This window comes from Acipenser ruthenus, chromosome 3 (assembly GCF_902713425.1).
Source record: "Acipenser ruthenus chromosome 3, fAciRut3.2 maternal haplotype, whole genome shotgun sequence".
NCBI lineage: Eukaryota > Metazoa > Chordata > Actinopteri > Acipenseriformes > Acipenseridae > Acipenser > Acipenser ruthenus.
Window position 1 is genome coordinate 94,319,306 of NC_081191.1, and position 20,115 is coordinate 94,339,420.

At 42.8% G+C, this 20,115-nt stretch overlaps 1 protein-coding gene across 1 annotated transcript in view; it reads left to right on the plus strand.

Moving 5' to 3' along the window:
• Positions 1-241: 241 nt before the first annotated feature.
• LOC117394847 (dipeptidyl aminopeptidase-like protein 6) overlaps positions 242-20,115 on the plus strand; it is a 261,273-nt gene continuing 241,399 nt past the window's right edge. The window contains exon 1 of the mRNA XM_033993494.3: positions 242-1,045. Within this exon, the coding sequence (XP_033849385.3) occupies positions 983-1,045 (63 nt within the window). The 5' untranslated portion in view covers positions 242-982. The remainder of the gene's footprint in view (positions 1,046-20,115) is intronic.

Consider the following 20,115-nt stretch of genomic DNA (forward strand, 5'->3'; position numbering starts at 1 on the left):
TAATTGCATATTATTAATTTGATTTTTTAAATGTGTATTAACTTTTTGCTAACAATATGAAGGAATATGTGAATAGTTATTATTTGTTCAGATATTTATGTGACTTATCGAAAACGGGGACTAAATCTATCAAAGACACAGAGCAAATGTCATGTTTAATTACAAGCTCTTTCCTGTAACTCGAACACTGCTTTGAATTCTGCCGGTTCCTACTGACCTGCAAGCTGAAGTAATGTAATGTAGGCTGGAGCTCCAGTTAAGGGCTCGCGTGCCACCTTTCGACAGCTCTGAGAAATCCTGGGACAAGTGCGCTGCTCTCCACCGGATGGCCCCATAATAACGCAGGCAGCGATATCTTCAGGCTTCTGTGTCTTTTTAATTCCGGTCTCTTTTACTAGGCATAATAAAAAAAAGAAAAGAGCTGTGTTGTTTACTGAAAGCAGGGGGTTGTCAAGTGAGAGACGTCGTGGGTTTCACTTTGTGCAGGGATTCTTCTGCCCGGCAGCTGAAGTAGGCTCGCCCACCTGAAACTTACCAGCAGCACATCCCCTTGCATTTTAAAGTTTCTTTCTGAACAAACGTCAACCGCTGAGCTGGCAAGCTTAGCCTAATTTCAGTATACCGTTTCGATATTCGGGACTTTTAGTTGTACTGGTGTTTGGTCTACATATTTCTTCAGGAAGGAGAACAGCAGTGGAAGACAGGCAAAAAAAGCATTTTCACGCCATCTGAAAATAAACAAGAGCACCATTCAACGCACGCCAGGATTCTCTGCGCTACTGCTTCTTACATCTCCAAAGAAACTTTTTTTTTTTTTAATCATTAATGTTTATCGAGATTGTTTTTGTAACACTACTTCTGAACACACTAAAAAAGAACAGGAAAGAAAAAAAAAACAAGAAGCGTTTAAATAGTTTTAGCTTTCAATTTTATTTTCTGTTTTTAAGTCGTCTTAAGGCAAGATCGGGGTGTTTTTAAGAACATGAATCAAACGGCAGGAGTAAGTAACAGCATCAGCAGGGTCCGTTCCGCCAAAGGACCCAAGGTAGGAACCCACAAAATAAACTGCATTTTTATTTGCTGTAGTGATTTCATGTAAATGCTGTTTATTAAACGGGTTTTAAAGTACAAGTAAAGTGCACGTACATCTGCTGTTTAAATTTTTTTTCTTTTGTCTGTATTGGGGATAAACCTCTTTTTGCTTTGCTTTCCGACACCAATAAAGAGATATTACGGTATATGCTGCGTAAAAATGGGTAGCTCACAATTTGCATTGGCTGTATTTAATCATGCTCTAGGTCCAATTTGATTAACTTTAACCTACTAACATTATTCTGTTAAAAGAGCAGATTTTTACCAGTTTATTACAAGAATTCTATTTTCCGAAATGTTTTCTCCATTCTAAAAGTTAATTGAATTTATCCCTCAGTGTGTAACACACCACAGGGTAACATATTAGTATCCAATTACGTACAATAGCAGTTGAAATAATTCCAAACTGTGTTATGACCTTAATTAGTTATACTTGTCTGGTGGTCTTATTAAGCACACGTGACTAATGAGGCCCATAATAAAGCTTACAATGGCTTAATCTTATGTGATACCCTGTGGTATTATATTACACGTTTCACATGCTCTATAGAGTAGAGGAAATTAAGGTGGTTGATGCAATTTATGGTATTAATGTTTTATTTATATATTAATGGCTTTGTGATTTAAAAAGAAAAGTGGAACTAAAAATGCAACAATATACCCCCATCGCCCTCAATAATTCTTTAACAAAATAAAAAATAAATAAAAAAACCTGTACCCGAAAATCGATTCTGCCTGCCATAGAGTCCAGTGTTTTAATGATTGATTAATTCAAAGTATTTCTAAACTTTACATTTTCGTTTATTGATGACTGTTAAATAAATCACTTGATTTGACAGTATACCACAGCCTGCCAGCAGTGTAGTGGTACAGCAATCAGAAAGGCACCCTCTTTTCTGAGTCATTCGTTAGATGAACATTAAAGTAGGAAAAAAGACTGTTGCATGAAACAAACATGTTTATATTGGACTGTATGCCAGGCAGAATTGATTCCAAAAAGTGTGATCGATATTGTGAGTGAAGATGTAGGTGTAGAGTATATTGTATAGAAAATGTCTACAATCGATACCTTATACCTCTTTGTTTTAGTGTATTATAAATGACCTTTAATTGAGTGTTAGAAAAGATTGTGAATGCTGTGTTGTATGTATGTATGTATTTATTTATTTATTTCTTAGCAGACGCCCTTGTCCAGGGTGACTTACAATTGTTACAAAGTATCACAGTACAAAGTATCGCATTATAAAATATCACATTACAGAATATCATGATTTCCATTACACGAGAGTAGATGTTAAAACTTCATGCTGATTTGAACTCGGCTCTCGCCAAGATAAGCACCAACTAGGACGTAGCTTTACAGTAAACTAATGTAATCCATATGTGTCTCCATCCATTTACGTTTCCTTCCATATGATGATGTAGATATCCTTCTGTCTGGTGTTAATGGCTGAAGTGTAATGCTGGCTCCAGGGATCAGCTTATTTTGCCTCCCCAGCGCATCAGCATGACAACCGTCTGGACTGAGTTAAGTAGGGTACATCTCTGGGGTCTTCAAGTGGGCACCTTCCATCCTCAATGTTTTGTTGACTAGCCCACGACACCTCAAGCGGGCTCGACGGTGATTCTGGCATCCCAGCATCACCCCCCTCTGTCCCCCACTCAACTCAGCCCAGCTTACTTACCTGTACATCAGCGTTTCTTTCTTTCTATTGTGCTTGAGATCCCCAGCCAGAATCTTTCCGTCTCAACCACAGCCAGTTGCTGCTCCTCTCTGCTGCTTCAGATAAGTTCTTCACTGTGCGACGCAACTCTTGGCCACTGAATCCGACGTCTCTGAGAAACCGGGTTGTAGAGTGTGCCACAAATCCTCGACAACCCACTTCCACTGGGTAAACCCGGACTCTCCATCCTTGCTGTTCCGCTTCAGGGGCTAGTTGAGCATACCGCAGTTTCTTCCTCTCATACGCCTCATCTACAGCATCTCCCCATGGCACTGTTAACTACCAGTTGAACAAGGCGTGCTGATCCAGACCATAAGACAATATCTGGTCGAAGGTTAGTGGTGGCAATCTCAGGTGGAAAAATAAGCCGTTGACCAACATCTGCCAGCATTTTCCAGTCTCTAGCAGCTTCCAGTTGTCCTGGGCGAGAATTGGTTTTAACACCTTTTCTTGGTGGTTGCTCTCCTGGGTGGAGGAATGTTGTCTTTTGTGTGTAATGTTTTGATGGAACAGGTGGCAACTTATTGGTCATGTTACGCTTGTCTTCCAATGCTAAGGCCAAACATCGCAGCACGTGGTCATGGCGCCAAGTAAACCATCCTTGGCTAAGAGCCACCTTACATCCTGTCAAAATGTGCCTTAATGTTGCAGGTGATGAACACAAAGGACATGAGGGATCCTCTCCTACCCAGAGGTTTAGGTTCTGTGGTGATGGGAGAACATCATATGTTGACCTGATGAGGAAACTGATCCTATTGTGTTCCATTGACCATAGGTCTTGCCAGCCAATCTTGCGTTGTTCCACACTCTCCCATCTCATCCATTCTCCCTGCTTGGCCTGGGAAATGGCCATTATACACCTCATCCTCTCCTCCTGCTTTTGCACCTCGTTGACTACCAGCTTCCTCCTTTGAGCTGGGGCTGCCCTGTGCCATGTAGGAGGAGCTGAACTGAGACCAAGACCCCCTCTTCCATGCTGAACTTGCCCCATGATATCACCAATTCGAAGGGCAGCCTTTGCATCCCCCACAGCTTTCTTTGCCGCCCACTTTCTTCCAGTTTTCAACACAGGTGCTGCCTCCCTTACGCATTTGTCGCGTGACTCTACTAATGTCATTTCCAGTCGGACCTTGGCGCACTTAAACTCCTCGGTTAGAGCGGAGACTGGTAGCTGCAGTATTCCTTTACCATAAAGTCCCACTCTGCTGATGCAGCGTGGAACTCCCAACCATTTCCTGATGTATGAACTGATTAAAGCTTACAGCTTCTCTACTATTGTCAAAGAAACCTCGTACACAGTCAGTGGCCACAGCAACCTCAGCAGTAGACCAAACTAAAAGCACCAGAGTTTTAGTTTGCCTGGTAGAGCGCAGCTGTCTATGCTCTTCAACCCTTCCACTGCTTGTTGTCTAACTTCTCCCACATGAACTGTGTCCTTTAGATCCCCGTCGTACCATCTCCCATGACTCTTCACTGGCTTCTCAGACACTGTTGGTATTGCCTCACCATCAATGAAGAATGTTTCATCTACTACTTTGCCTTTAATTATAGAGGTGCTCCTTGATTTAGTGGGCTTGAATTGCATTCGTGCCCATTCAATGTTATTGGTTAATTTGCCCAATAACTGATTAGTGCAGGCTACTGTTGTAGTCATGGTTGTCATGTCATCCATGTATGCTCGAATTGGTGATAGTCGCATTCCAGAAGCCAAGCGCTCTCCTCCTACTACCCATTTTGATGCCCTAATGATTACTTCCATTGTCATGGTAAAAGTCAGTGGAGAAATGGTGCATCCTGCCATTATTCCAACCTCTAGGCATTGCCATGTAGTGTTGAATTCTAAAGTTGAAAAACTAAATTGCAAATCTCCAAAGTAGGCTTTCACTAAATTTGTTATTGTCATCGGTACACTGAAAAAATCAAATGCTGCCCAAAGAAGTTCATGTGGCACTGAACCATATGCATTAGCCAAATCCAGGAATGTCACATGGAGCTCCTTCCTCTCCTTTTTAGCTGATTGAATTTGTTACCAGATCACACTGATGTGTTCTAAGCATCCTGGGAAACCTGGAATGCCCGCTTTTTGTATTGAAGTGTCAATGAAGCAGTTAATAGGTAAGTTGACAATCTCTGAGCAATAATGCTGAAGAAAATCTTACCTTCTACGTTTAATAGGGAAATAGGACGAAACTAATTGATGCTTGTAGAATCTTTTTCTTTAGGTATAAAGACTCCACCTGCTCGGCGCCATGCTCTTGGTACAACCTGTTTTTCCCATGCCACTTTCATCAATTTCCACAGAATTCGTAGAACTCCTGAAGCACTCTTGTACACTCTGTACGGAACTCCATTAGGCCCTGGAGATGATGAAGCCCTTGCTTTTTTCACAGCTTACTCTACGTCTTTCCACTTAGGTGCACAGTCCTCCATTTGGTATTCTGGTGGATTGATAGGTGGGATGTCTGATGGAGTTGACATAGGCTCCTGCCTTTTTGAGTCTGTATGTGTTCCCTCCAAATATCTCTCCAGCTCAACCTTAGATGCTTTTAATGTGCCATTCTTCTCACTGGTGAATAACTTCTTTACAAATTTGAATGGGTCTTTATAAAAGTTAGCTCTCGCACACTCCTTCTTTTTGTAGCGTTTCCGTAGGCGCTCTGCTCTGCGCAATGTTGCAAGCTTATCTTTTATGACCCTTTGTAAGAGATTGAGTCCCTCCTTCTGACTTTGTTTTGCTCTTCTCCATTGCTTCCTCAGCTGTCTCCTTTCTCTAACTAAGCGTTCAATCTCCTGCTGCTGTCTAGACTTTCCAGGAATAGTTTGTACTTTTTCCTTCCTTTTTTCAACTCCAAACCTCTCACTTCCATATGCGTAGATGATGTCCCCAAATTTATCCAGCTTCTTTTCAACTGTTCCACTTAATCTTTCCAATGCAAAGCAGAGATCTGTGTTTACTGTGTCCCATGCAATTTTCTCACAAGCTCTTGGCCATTTAACTCCAGGCTTGTGCCCGTTGAGGTTCTTTTCTCTCTTATGCTGGTTTGTCTGACCGGGTTCACAAGGATCATTAGGTTCATCACTAACTGTGTCCATGCAAGTCCTCCTCACATCTATGACAGGTGTGCTGATATCCTGCAAACTGTGGTTTGCTTCCTGTCGCTGGATTTCATTCGACTGACTTGACTGACTTCGTAAGAAGTACTGATCAATGTGAGGCCCTTGTTGCCAGCTGCACTATTCACAGCAGTCACTGGATGGATCCAGATCTTCATGATTTCCATTACACGAGAGTAGATGTTAAAACTTCATGCTGATTTGAACTCGGCTCTCGCCAAGATAAGCACCAACTAAGACGTAGCTTTACAGTAAACTAATGTAATCCATATGTGTCTCCATCCATTTATGTTTCCTTCCATATGATGATGTAGATATCCTTCTGTCTGGTGTTAATGGCTGAAGTGTAATGCTGGCTCCAGGGATCAGCTTATTTTGCCTCCCTGGCGCATCAGCACACACAACGGCTGCGATGCTGGCTCCGGGGATCAACCACAGTGCGGCCTCCCCAGCGCATCAGCATGACAACCGTCTGGATTGAGTTAAGTAGGGTACATCTCTGGGGTCTTCAAGTGGGCACCTTCCATCCTCAGTGTTTCGTCGACTAGCCCACGACACCTCAAGAGGGCTCAACAGTGATTCTGGCGTCCCAGCATCACCCCCCTCCGTCCCCCACTCAACTCAGCCCAGCTTACTTACCGTCTCGCCTCTGTCCGCTACCTGTCCGCTCCAGTTCATCCAAAACTCTGCTGCTCACCTTGTCTTTTCCCTTCCTCGTTTCTCCCACGCTACACCGCTCCTCCGATCTCTGCACTGGCTCCCTATCGCTGCTCGCATCCAATTTAAAACTCTTGTACTCACCTATTGCTATTTTGACCTTTCTGCTCCCCCCTCCCCTCATTTCTCCCTACACCCCCTCTCACCCCCTCCGGTCCTTCACCTCCGACAGACACTGGACTTTACTCATATAAGCAAATATTTACTCTAACTTTTAACTGTTCTTAGCCGATTTCGCTCTTACTTATAATTTACTGTATTCTTTATTTTGCTCTTACTTGAATTTGATCTTATTCTACTTTCATAACTGCTCTTACCTGTATTATGTCCTCCGCCCAGGAGAGCAACCACCAAGAAAAGGTGTTAAAACTAGAGCTAGAGACTGGAAAATGCTGGCAGATGTTGGTCAACGGCTTATTTTTCCACCTGAGATTGCCACCACTAACCTTCGACCAGATATTGTCTTGTGGTCTGGATCAGCACGCCTTGTTCAACTGGTAGAGTTAACAGTGCCATGGGGAGATGCTGTAGATGAGGCGTATGAGAGAAAGAAACTGCGGTATGCTCAACTAGCCCTTGAAGCGGAACAGCGAGGATGGAGAGTCCGGGTTTACCCAGTGGAAGTGGGTTGTCGAGGATTTGTGGCACACTCTACAACCCGGTTTCTCAGAGACGTCGGATTCAGTGGCCAAGAGTTGCGTCGCACAGTGAAGAACTTATCTGAAGCAGCAGAGAGGAGCAGCAACTGGCTGTGGTTGAGATGGAAAGGTTCTGGCTGGGGATCTCAAGCACAATAGAAAGAAAGAAATGATTAAATGATTAATTAAGGCTCCAGCCACAGGTGTATAAATAGAGTGATCATGGGTGACACGGGGTTGTACACGGGGTTATACACCAGCATGATACCTGTTTGTTTGTTCCGTGTCCATTTTGTTTGTCTGTTTGGTCAACATACTATTTAGTTTTTGTATCAGTGTTTTGTTTTGTCTGAACTTTATATTTTGTTATTAAATGCGCAAGCAGCACATTCACATTTCACTCGCAGTGCTGTGTGTTTCTTCCGGGTCTGACGTCACCGCTCAGGCCAGCTTGCCACACTCTCTTATTATGTAATAAAGAGACCAAACGACCCAAGAAGCATTCTTCGTTGCAGGCAGTCGCACATACAACATGGCTGTGCTCTCTTGCACACATAGCATTCACATTTGATGCCTATCATGGAGTTTTCATGGTCCTTCTTCAAAGGGCAATAATTACATATGTTCTTCAGTTGACCCTGCTCTTAGCTATGTGCAGTGTGTTCTTGTACTGCTACACCACACTTCTCCATTGAGGAGATGACGATTTTAGGAAGACAGGACTGTCTTCCAACCTGCTTCTCGTGTGGTGTGACCATTTCCCTTACAAGTTCTTGTAGGAATAAGTGTAATTTGTGCGTCAGCCCTTCTCTGTATTCTGGATGCTGTGATATGTACAGCAAGTAAGCATTCAGGCAAGCTACATCCAGAACATTGTACTACAGGACCATAAGCCACCTGCTGGATTGTCGCTTGCAGGAATATGTATGAACCATCTGGTCCAGCAGGTCGGCGCCAGCCGTTGTAATATTTAATGACATCTGTTTTCTTTTTCTGGCTCTCACCATCTACTGACTTGTTGTGATGCATTGTGCTCAGTAAAATGACAGCCTTGCCGAATTCAGTGCTATGAACTTCTTGACTCTTCACAGCACAGCAGGGATGTCTGGCTTGCTTTGGCAGAGTGTCCCCACAAGTGTCCATCCTTTCTCAAGTTGTGCTTCAGCGAGGGGCACTCTTGTGAAGAAAGGATCTGTTGTTATGCTGCGACCGGTGTTTCTAAATTGACTGCACTATATCCCACACTTCTCTGGTCATGTACTGAATGAACTTGCACCACCCCTAAAGGGCATCAGCTGTTCATCATGGATTTCACAATTTCCGTGTAATGCCGTGATTTCACAATTTCACAATTGCTGTGTAATGTGCAACTCCCTGTGAAAATTCCCATTTCTGAAAGAATACTGGAAATAAACATATTTTTATAAATTAAAAACAAATACAGAAAGCATTTGCCTTCTTGACGCACTACCTGTTACACTGCATTTAGAACCTGGCAGCTGGTTTAGTTTGCGTCTGGTAACCAGTGGAATACTACAGGGATCAGGTATTAGGTCTTCTGCTATTCCTAATCTACATTAATGATTTAGATTCTGGTATAGTAAGCACTTGTGAAATTTGCAGACAACACAAAAATAGGAGGAGTAGAAAACACTGTTGCAGCAGCAAAGGTCATTCAAAATGATCTAGAAAGCATTCAGAACTGGGCAGACACATGGCAAATGACATTTAATAGAGAAAAGTGTAAGATACTGCATGCAGGCAATAAAAATGTGCATTATAAATATAATATGGGAAATACTGAAATTGAAGAAGGAATCTATGTAAAGGACCTAGGAGTTTATGTTGACTCAGAAATGTCTTCATCTAGACAATGTGGGGAAGCTATGAAAAAGGCCAACAAGATGCTCGGATATATAGTAAAAAGTGTTGAATTTAAATCAAGAGAATTAATGTTAAAACTTTACAATGCATTAGTAAGACCTCATGTAGAATATTGTGTTCAGTTCTGGTCACCTCGTTACAAAAAGGATATTGCTGCTCTAGAAAGACTGCAAAGAAGAACGACCAGAATTTAAAAGGCATGTCATATGCAGACAGGCTTAAAGAATTGAATCTATTCAGTCTTGAACAAAGAAGACTATGTGCCGATCTGATTCAAGCATTCAGAATTCTAAAAGGTATTGACAATTTCGACCTAAGGGACTTTTTCAACCTGAAAAAAAGAAACAAGAACCAGGGATCACAAATGGAGATTAGATAAAGGGGCAATCAGAACTGAAAATAGGCGGCACTTTTTTACACAGAGAATTGTGAGGGTCTGGAACCAACTCCCCAGTAATGTTGTTGAAGCTGACACCCTGGGATCCTTCAAGAAGCTGCTTGATGACTTTCTGGGATCAATAAGCTACTAACAACCAAACAAGCAAAATGGGCTGAATGGCTTCCTCTCGTTTATAAACTTTCTTATGTTCTTGAATAAATAAGCAACTCAGTGCTGCTTTATTTTCTCACATTTATTATCAAATACTCATTTTCAGTAGTGTCATTGATCTACAGTGAAGTTAGAACAGAAGTGCACGCAAGGGTTCCGACCTCATGCTGGCCTACACTAGTTGTGATTAAGTCATTGAGCAATGGGCATGTGCTGAAAATGCCTGGGCTCAAACCACATCAGAGTTAATGCAAGCTGCTGTGAGGCTACACAAGCACTTCTGTGTTCCCATTGATTTGGTTCTATATGTTGGGGGAATTCTTTCTTTCTTTTTTTTGGACAGCCCATGCTAGTTGAAAGATTGCACAGAAAGATCTTATTCATACCATGAGGTTTATTCTTGTGTATAATGGGATGGCTCTGGACCAATCTCCTTTTGTCCTCACACCTTGTTTTTGCTCCTGCAGTGGTCTTGCAGTCTGGTCTAGCTCCTATACATTTTCCCAGCAGGTGGTGGACATAGGAAGATATTTGTAGAAGGCAGTATAGATTTGAAACTTACCAGTATATCCCTTTTCAATAACTGTACTTGTACTTTCTTTCTATTGGCATGCACACCATGCAATGCAATGGACATATGAGAACATAAGAACATAAGAAAGTTTACAAACGAGAGGAGGCCATTCTGCCCATCTTGCTCGTTTGGTTGTTAGTAGCTTATTGATCCCAGAATCTCATCAAGCAGCTTCTTGAAGGATCCCTTCAACATTACTGGTGAGTTGGTTCCAGACCCTCACAATTCTCAGTGTAAAAAAGTGCCTCCTATTTTCTGTTCTGAATGCTCCTTTATCTAATCTCCATTTGTGACCCCTGGTCCTTGTTTCTTTTTCCAGGTCGAAAAAGTCCCCTGGGTCGACATTGTCAATACCTTTTAGAATTTTGAATGCTTGAATCAGATCACTGCATAGTCTTCTTTGTTCAAGACTGAACAGATTCAATTCTTTGAGCCTGTTTGCATACGACATGCCTTTTAAACCCAGGATAATTCTGGTCACTCTTCTTTGCACTCTTTCTAGGGCAGCAATATTCTTTTTGTAACGAGGTGACCAGAACTGAACACATATTAATGTTTAGTGTAGGAAATCAATATACTACTTTGAAGAGACTGCTTAAAGGTACCTTGGTCATTTTGTAGTTCTTAATTGCTAAGAGATATAGTGGGGCCATGAATACTGTGATATAAATTGCTGAAACATGGCAAGTATTGATTAAAAGCCCACAGCATTGCAGGCACTTATAATTTATTGTTTTAACTAAAAGCCTGAAACCTGACTGTAATTACTATTGATTTCCATAGAATAGGGTAATGCATATTGTGACACAGCTTTTCACTGAATTTCAAATGTATTGTACAAAATATGTTAAGTCTGCACTGTTCCCAATAGACTGGGAACTAGGCTCTACAAAGGGGAATGGGATGCTATATTTGCAAACCTTTGTTGTATTTAATATGACTAGTTCTTGGCTACAGTATCCGTTTTTGTGATGTGTATATTACAATATGTAGTGTGCTTGTGTGTAGGGTTTCTCATATTATAAGAGGCATCACTTTGCACAGTTTGAGTAGACAAACCACCCAAGCTGTGTGAGATGGACTCTCATACACAATAAGATACACCCTATACTGTACATTACATTATCTCCTTATTTCAGAACTACTGTAAACACAATTACAATGGACATCAAACCTAATGCTATAGAGTTTTTTTTTATTTTCAATGGTGCACTCTGAGATGAAAAGGAAGAGGGAACAGACAGTATTATTGTTTTAAACATTGACTGAACTGTAAGCTGCAGTGGTGCACACCTTGTACTAGGTGCTATGTCATCTCCCTTCACGCACCATGTTCCTGAGAATATCTCCAACAGCTACGATGAGCTGATGGACTGCCACATAGGCCTTGGACTCTTAACGAGGTTAATACCCATTCGGTAATGGTTAGTAAGGTTAATAAGAACCTGCTCCATCTGACAAAACTGAACACGCAGGCTGTAGGTAGAAACCTGGCAGCATTGGTTGCTGCATGCAGGCAGCTTTCTTTCCCAGGCACGCGTGCCTGATGGGGACAAAGTGCTGCTGTTGGATGGCCCGTGGTAGACGAAATGCTGTAGTGCTCTCACCGCGTGCGGGAATCCACAAAGGAGCTTGCAAAAAAGCGACCACCCCTAGTGCGCAAACCAGCGGCAAACTGGTGCCCCGGGCTCCAGCAGCCTCAGGGACCGTCACATTCGGCTGCCCCTGCTGCCAGAGGGGGTATTCAGAACCGGTTCTGCCCGCCCGGTGCAGAGGCAAAAGCCTCAGGCCAAGCCACAAGCTGAACAGCGGCACTAGGGATTTGCTGCCACAGGCCCAGGGCTCCTTCTCAGGGAGTCATCTGGAGTATTGGCGTCAGTGCATCACGGGACTCTGTGAGCTTACTACCATTCAAACCGGCTACTCTCTGCAGTTCAAGCACTGTCTCCTTCCCTTTTAAGGTGTCTCTAACATCAGTCATGGACCCGCAAGACACCGCTGTGGTGTTTCAGGAGGTTCTACTCCAGGTACTTCCTAGTGCCCAATAACATCCCCATAAAATCAGTGCACAGGAAGCCTTTCAGGGAACTGTGTACGAGTTCCGGGTTTTGCTATTTGGCCTCTTTCTAGCTCCCCATGCATTTTCGAAGTGCATGGAAGCTATCATGGCCCCTTTGAGACTCAAGGCTTCAGAGTACTGAATTATTTGGATGACTGGTTAATTTATGCCCAGTCTCCAGCACAGACAGACGTCCACACGAACTTGTCACCGGCCACCTTCAACGGTTGGGTTTTACGGTAAGTCAGGCGACGAGCCAGCTCACGTCTTCTCAGACAGCCTCCTATCTAGGAGTGGGCTTGGACTCCAGATCCATGCTGTCTGCTCTGTCGGACGGCAGAATGCAGAGAATAGTCGCATGTTAGAACTATTTAGCTATTATGCGCATGCGCATGGGTCTGGAACCGACTCCCCAGTAATGTTGTTGAAGCTGACACCCTGGGATCCTTCAAGAAGCTGCTTGGTGAGATTCTGGGATCAATAAGCTACTAACAACCAAACGAGCAAGATGGGCTGAATGGCCTCCTCTCATTTGTAAACTTTCTTGTGTTCTTATGTTCTTTTGCGCCCTCTGCAGGCCTGGTTCAACAGCAGGGTTTCTCAGCATGTGTTGAACCGTGACCACCTATTGACAGTGTCTTGCTACGGTCTAAAGGCACACTCCTGGTGGAAACAGCCTGCCCATCTGCACCTCGGCGTAGAGCTGGGCAGTGTCACCAGAAGGGAGGTTGTCACCACTGACGCGTCCAACCTGGGCTGGGGCACTGTGTGGAATGGCAGAGGGACGCAGGTGTGTGGAATCCCCCTTGGAAGGGTCTCCACATAAGTGTTTGGAACTGCAGGCAGCTTACCTAGCCTTACAGCATTTGTTGCAGAAGGTTCGAGGGAGGCATGTGCTTGTCCGTGCAGACAGCACAACAGTGGTGGCTTACTTCAACCACCAAGGAGGCCTGAGGTCGCCCAGTCTCCATCGCGTGGGCCGTAAGCTTTTGCTCTGGGCACACGAGAACCTCCTCTCACTGTGGGCACTACATCCGCCCGGGGTGAAAAACTGGACAGTGGACCTCCTTTTGCCTTCCCTCTGCTCGTCTTGCTCCTGCTGTGTCTGGAGAAAATCAGGCAGGACCGGGCCAAGGTGCTCCTAGTAGCCCCTTATTGGTCCAGGAGATTCTGGTTTTAAACCCTGATGCAGCTTCTGAGTAGGCAGCCGTGGAAACTGCCCAAGCACCGTGACTGAGCAGGCATGAGGGACCTTATAGCATACCGACCCATCGAGCCTGTAGCTCTGGGTCTGGACCCTGAATAGCTGCATTGAGCCATCTGGGTCTGTTTGATAAGGTTATTGACACCTTACAAAATGCTGGAGTAGTGTCTACGTGTTCCCAGTACGGGTACAAGTAGAGCATCTTTCAGACATGGGGTCTGCCTCGTAGGTTCTGCCACACGACTTGTCCCATGGCAGTAATGCTGCAATTATTTTTGGAGGACCTGTTTGATGAGGGGAAATAACCCTCTATATTAAAGGTCTATCTGGCAGCCATTCGGCTTGCCATGTTAAAGTTGACTCGGTCTCCCCAGGCTTCCTGGTGGGGCAATTTTTTAAAGACGTTTGGCGGCTCCAGCCACCTATGAAGGACTTGTTCCTTGCTGGAGGTTAAACATGGTACTTAATGCACTCTTGAAGCCTCCATTTGAGCCCATGCATTCAGCTGAGCTGAAATATTTATCGCTCAAGTGACTGTTGCTTTCTATCACCTTTGCAAAGAAGGTGAGCGAGATGTTGGCTTTCTCCTTAGTGAGAGCCTGCTTAATTTTTACAGAGGCCAGGACAAGGGTTACGCTCCGTCCCAATCCTACCAATCCTGCCATTTGCCGAAGACAGGGAGCTGCCGCTCCATATGGGCAGCAGTGTGGAGTAGTGGTTAGGGCCCTGTACTCTTGACCGGAGGGTCGTGGGTTCAATCCCAGGTGGGGGACACTGCTGCTGTACCCTTCAGCAAGGTACTTTACCTAGATTGCTCCAGTGAAAAACCCAACTGTATAAATGGGTAATTGTATGTAAAAATAATGTTATATCTTGTAACAATTGTAAGTCGCCCTGGATAAGGGTGTCTGCTAAGAAATATATATATTTTTTTTTATATGCTCTGCCCAGTGCTACGTTGACAGGACGAAAAGTTGGAAGCAGTCCGAGGCTGTCCAAATGGATAGCAGTCATAGTCAGGACTGCCTATGAGCTGGCCAACTTGCCCCCTCCAAAAAGCCCATTCCTTTAGGGGCATGACAAATTCGTGGGCTTTATTCCAGGGTGCATCTGTCAAGAACACTTGCAATGCAGCGGTGCAGGCTACTCCCCATACCTTTACTAGGTTCTGCAGACTTAGGTCGCGGATCTTGCCCTTGTGACAATTTGGATATAATGGCCCATTTGGTAATGGTTACATTACGTACTTGAAAGGGAACGTTAGGTTATTATCCTAACCCTGGTTCCATGAAATATAAATGTAACCATTAACCTTCAAGGGCAGCAGTGTGGAGTAGTGGTTAGGGCTCTTGACCGGAGGGTTGTGGGTTCAATCCCCAGTGGGGGACACTGCTGTTGTACCCTTGAGCAAGGTACTTTACCTAGATTGCTTCAGTAAAAACCCAACTGTATAAATGGGTAATTTTATGTAAAATAATGTGATATCTGTATAATGTGAAATAATGTATAATGTGATATCTTGTAACAATTGTAAGTCGCCCTGGATAAGGGCGTCTGCTAAGAAATAAATAATAATAATAATAATAATCCATGATTGCAGCAGGCTTCAAGGGAAAATGACATTTCTTTATACCCTCGGGGGTGGGCATGACTGTGTCTCAGAGACGGGGCTGAGCAGCTTTGTTGTATCTTATTCAGGTTTTGGCTCTTAACGAGGTTAGTACCCATTCGGTAATGGTTAAATTCGGTAATGGTTCTATTTTCAGGGAACATTTTCTTTTGTTGTGCTCTGTCTGTAAACGCATTGTGTTATTACTGTCTTCTGGGTATGTCTGAGGTGAGTGGCTGTTAAAATGTTTGTTCTTATTGGGTCAAGTTCAAGGGTAGGGCCAATAGAATGTGAGTGGGTTTCCATGTCCTCATTTGCATATAAGGGGGCGGTGCCAAGGGAATAAAAAGGGGCTGTGAAGGCATTATTGCAGAGTTTAACATTAGGTAGGTAGATTACACTTATAATTAGGCATGCTTAAAATTCAAAGGTAGAGCACAGCACAGTCATGCTAAAGAATCAAGAAGTGCAGTTAATATATTTATTGACTTGAAATATAATTAAAAGTTGCTGCAGTATGCCCACGGTTTTGTCATTTCATATATTTTCACCAAACAAACACTTATCTTTAAAGCTACAATGTGCAATGCAAAAACCACATATACGCTACAATAAAAGTAGTTACATTTAAAAAATATATAAACACGTGACATTTTTGGCCCACTAAAATAAAGGGCTTACATAATCTCTGTAAGTAAGAAATTGCCGTGTCCAGTATGAAAAAACAACATAACATATTAACATCCAAAGTAGCACTATAGCATTAACAACAGGAAAGTGTAATCAATCAGAGAGCGAAGTCTGTATCTAAATCATTAATGCACAGAGCAACTACTTTTTTTCCTATTGATGTGAGCATTATTTGCATGTTTATTAAAAACGTTCAGCTAAAATTTGTGGGGGGGGGGGGGGGGGTCATAGTTTAAGGTTAGAATTGTTTTTGGCAAAATTGAATGCCTGTCTATTATAAAGACTTCAGGTTGGAGTAAGTTTGCCCTCTGCTGGACAGAGATTTTTGCATAAATTCCTGAAAAACTACACTTGGAGGTATACTGTAGTCTAAGGACCGTGGTAAAATGTAATGTACATAGCGTCACAACCACACCATTTAGAAAATGAATAGACAACTTGCAATGCTTTAAAGCTTTTGTGGCATGATTTCTTTCCTACCCCCTCACTTCCCTTCTCACTATACAGCAGTGCTGCAAATAACAAAGGGGTAAATAATGTGATTCTTCCATTGAATAAAGCTACAGAAACTGTAAAACCATTAGTTATTTTCAATTAACCTGGTCTGGCCACCTCTATGGCCAAGTAGACAAAAAGAGGCGCAGAAGGATTTTTTCACTGTAATGTTTCAAATACAACACTCTCAATGCCTTGTTAAAGAGAAAGGAACATCTAGTCAAGATAGCATTCCTTTCATGCACCCATCAAATTAAAGGAACGGAGGATATTCTTCTTTTGCCTGATTGTATTGTTACAAGACTGGACTGGTAGTGGCTGATTTTCCAACCACAACACTGAAAAACAGAGTTCTTATTTCTTAGCTGTCTTTCCAGAAAGATGTATTGTTCCTAAGTGGTCAGGTCATTGTGGTCCATCTCATTTCTGCACTACTAATATTGGCTACTGACCTCTCCAAGGCCTTTAGCTTTACTGACCGTTTTAGTGACATATTAGTAATCTAGAAATTGCTTGCTGTCAAATGTTGATGTATTGCAAGCTCTACAGCTTAATTGTTCCTTTGTGGTTTAGTGTATGCAAATGTCCTGCCATCTACATACTATTATTATTATTATTTATTTCTTAGCAGACACCCTAAATAGTGCTATAATAGAAACATTCTTTAAATAACTTCTGATTAGGGCCCATATCAATTCGGGAGTGTGCTTGTTTTGCAGAAGCTTTGTGTGTGAGGTTATTAAATCCCACAGGCAAACTGTAAACCAGCACAGTTGCAAAACTGACTTTACAGTATTCTTGTATTCATAGTGTGTTGTTCTAAGGCAGGGTATGCAATCATATTTACAGTTGCAGTCAAAAGTTTACATACCCCTATAGAAATGTCTAATTTCTAGAAATTTCTCAAAAAACAAAGAATTTTAGGAAAAATCTTTTGTAGCAAAAGTTTTACTTTTGTGGATGAGGAAAAAAAGTTACAAGAAATAGATGTCTAAAATTATTTATTTCAGCATTTGTTTTTGCAGAGCTCCAAAAATGCTAATTCAAAAGTATACATACCCTTTGATGCTATGATAGTATTGTATACAAGGTGCTAGAAATTTCAATATGATAATGCAGAACCTAATTCTAGAAAACTCTAGAAAATGCTAGATTGTAGGTGAACATTCTTAGGGGTTATGCATAGGATGACTGCTGTCATTACCAATAAGTCAATATGGGAAAAAGTAAAGAGCTATCTGAAGACCTTAGGCAGAAAATGATTTATTGTCATAAAGCTGGAGAAGGATACAAGAAGATTTCTAAGTATATGAGTATCCCAATTTCAACTATTGTTTCTATTATCAAGAAATACAAGAGTCATGGTCCTGTCACAATGCTCCCTCGATCTGGAAGAAAGAAGGTTCTTTCACCAAGAACAAGTAGAAGAATTGTGAGGAAGGTTAATAACAATCTGAGATTGACTGCCAAAGATATTCCAAGTGAATTGTCTGCAAGTGGGACTCGGGTTTCCATTTCAACTATAGGCCGAGTATTGCAATGTGAAGGTCTCAATGGTCACAGGCCAAGGAAAAAGCCACTCTTAGGAAAATGTCACATGGACAATTCACTTAAAGTTTGCAAAATGGCATTTGAATGATGGATATGAGTTCTGGTCAAAAGTTTTGTGGAGTTATGAAACAAAAATTGAGCTATTTGGTCACGCTGATAGTCGTTAAGTTTGGAGAAAGTCTGGTGAGGTGTACAAAGAAAAGAACACCATACCTACTGTCAAGCATGGAGGTGGTAATATTCTTCTATGGGACTGTTTTCTCTAATGGCAAAGAAAATTTAGTTCCAATACATGGTGAAATGGATTCCATCGCATACCAAAAGATATTGGCCAATCATCTGAAACCCTCCGCTATCAAACTTTGTTTAAAGCGCAACTGGACGTTCCAACACGACAACGATCCAAAGCACACATCAAAATCTACTTCAGAGGGGGCTACCGAGTGGCGCATCCAGGAAAGGCGCTCCACGTGAGTGCAGGATGCGCTCTATAGCCTGCAAGTCGCGAGTTCGAATCCAGGCTATTCCTTTGCCGATCGAGGACGGGAGCTTCCAAGGGGCAGCGCACAATTGGCCGAGCGTCGCCCGGGGGGAGGGAGGGTTAGGTCGGTCAGGGTGTCCTCGGCTCACCGCGCACCAGAGACCCCTGTAGTCTGGCCGGGCGCCTGCAGGCTTGCCTGTAAGCTGCCCGAGAGCTGCGTTGTCCTCCGACATTGTAGCTCTTGGGTGGCTGCATGGTGAGCCTGCAGTGTGAAAAAAAGCGGTCGGCTTGACGGCACACGCTTCGGAGGACAGCGTGTGTTCATCTTCGCCCTCCCGAGTCAGCGCAGGGGTGGTAGCGGTGAGCCGACCATAATAAAATAATTGGCCATTCCAAATTAGGAGAAAATAATAAAAAATAATTGGCAACGACTAAATTTAAAAAAAAAAAATTAAAAAAAAATACTTCAGAATGGTTAAAGAAGAATAAAATCTTTAACTTTAATCTAATAATTTAAATTATTTCTAACCACATTTAAGAATAGCACAGTGTAGAATAGTATACAATATATATATATATATATATATATATATATATATATATATATATATATATATATATATATATATATATATATACTCAACCTTAACGTCAAAAGTAGAAATACTTTGTGATAAAATGTATGATATAATAATAATAATAATAATAATAATAATAATCTATTAAGTTAAAGTTGATTTCAATTACAGGAGAGTAGATGTTAAAACTTCATGCTGATTTGAACTCGGCTCTCGCCAAGATAAGCACCAACTAAGACGTAGCTTTACAGTAAACTAATGTGATCCATCTGTGTCTATCCATTTGCGTTTCCTTCCATATGATGATGCAGATATCCTTCTGTCTGGTGTTGATGGCTGAAGTGTAATGCTGGCTCCAGGGATCAGCTCATTGCCTCCCTAGCGCATCAGCACACACAACAGCTGCAATGCTGGCTCCGGGGATCAAAACACAGTGCGGTCTCCCCAGCGCATCAGCATGACAGCCGTCTGGACTGAGCGAAGTAGGGTACATCTCTGGGGTCTTCAAGTGGGCACCTTCCATCCTCTGTGTTTTGTCGACTAGCCCACGACACCTCAAGAGGGCTCGACGGTGATTCTGGTGTCCCAGCATCACCCCCCTCCGTCCCCCACTCAACTCAGCCCAGCTTACTTACCCATACATCTGTGTTTCTTTCTTTCTATTGTGCTTGAGATCCCCAGCCAGAATCTTTCCATCTCAACCACAGCCAGATGCTGCTCTTCTCTTCTACTTCAGATAAGTTCTTCACTGTGTGACACAACTCTTAGCCACTGAATCTGACGTCTCTGAGAAACCGGGTTGTAGAGTGTGCCACAAATCCTCGACAACCCACCTCCACTGGGTAAACCCGAACTCTCCATCCTCGCTGTTCCGCTTCAGAGGCTAGTTGAGTATACCGCAGTTTCTTCCTCTCATACGCCTCATCTACAGCATCTCCCCATGGCACTGTTAACTCTACCAGTTGAACAAGGTGTGCTGATCCAGACCACAAGACAATATGTGGTCGAAGGTTAGTGGTGGCAATCTCAGGTGGAAAAATAAGCCGTTGACCAACATCTACCAGCATTTTCCAGTGTCTAGCAGCTTCCAGTTGTCCTGGGTGAGGATTGGTTTTAACACCTTTTCTTGGTGGTTGCTCTCCTGGGCGGAGGAAT